Below are 926 nucleotides of genomic sequence, written 5' to 3' on the forward strand. Positions count from 1 at the left end.
AAGAGGTTAATTACGAGGCCTTTGTGCGAGGCAGAAGCGGCGTCATCGCCATGCCGACACGTAACCATGCCAACATCATCCAGCAACGTTCCCTCTCCATGGACTTCTGAGGGACAGTTGAGAAGGGTCCCTCTCTTTTCCACAAATAATTTGACCCCACCCCCTCACCCCCTGAGTTGAACCTGCCTTTGTGTTCCTGGATTCCATCTGACCTTTGTTTCTCTGTGTTTTTGAATCTCTTGAGCTGTAACTCTCCTGTAACAGAGAACTGGCTTCACCCAGACGGACAAATACACCTTTGTTCTGGCTCAGTGTATTGCTTTTCTGACATGAAACACAAAAATCAAGCAAAACCTGTCAATCTATAAACTCTAAATCTGCAGAGGTTTGTATTACAGAAATATTATGTAAATAACAAAGAATAACTTTAAGTGTAAACGTAAATTTAGATATAGTACAGACAGAGAGAGACAAGTCACACTTTTCAGTGTTTTATTTCATTTCTGTCTTTTTGACTGTGTCTGTCCTCCCATTGATTATTAATGACAAATTCAGATGATAAATAGAGAGAGCCATACAGAGAGAGTGATACAGAGGAGAGAGTGATAGAGGGAGAGTGATACAAAGGAGAGAGTACTACAGAGAGGGTGATGGAGAGAGTGATAGAGAGAGAATGATGGTTGTTTTTGTTTTTTCATTATTGTCTTTCTGTTTCTTTCACTTTCTCTGTGAGTGTTAGTTTCATTTTGTAAGGTCAGTCTGTCCTCTGTCACTGTTTTAGCCTGGGTCCGAATGAGTGTTACGAGTGTTAGCCTGGGTCCTAATGAGTGTTATGAGTGTTAGCCTGGGTCTTAATGAGTGTTAATGAGTGTTAGCCTGGGTCTTAATGAGTGTTAATGAGTGTTAGCCTGGGTCCTAATGAGTGT

General features: G+C 41.4%; 1 protein-coding gene across 1 annotated transcript in view; it reads left to right on the forward strand.

The window, feature by feature from the left end:
• neto2b (neuropilin (NRP) and tolloid (TLL)-like 2b) overlaps window positions 1-110 on the forward strand; it is a 6,116-nt gene extending 6,006 nt beyond the window's left edge. Inside the window, exon 10 of the mRNA XM_030790452.1 lies at window positions 1-110. This exon is cut by the window's left edge and continues 373 nt beyond it. Within this exon, the coding sequence (XP_030646312.1) occupies window positions 1-110 (110 nt within the window).
• Window positions 111-926: the final 816 nt, after the last annotated feature.

This window comes from Chanos chanos, chromosome 13 (assembly GCF_902362185.1).
Source record: "Chanos chanos chromosome 13, fChaCha1.1, whole genome shotgun sequence".
NCBI classification, from domain to species: domain Eukaryota; kingdom Metazoa; phylum Chordata; class Actinopteri; order Gonorynchiformes; family Chanidae; genus Chanos; species Chanos chanos.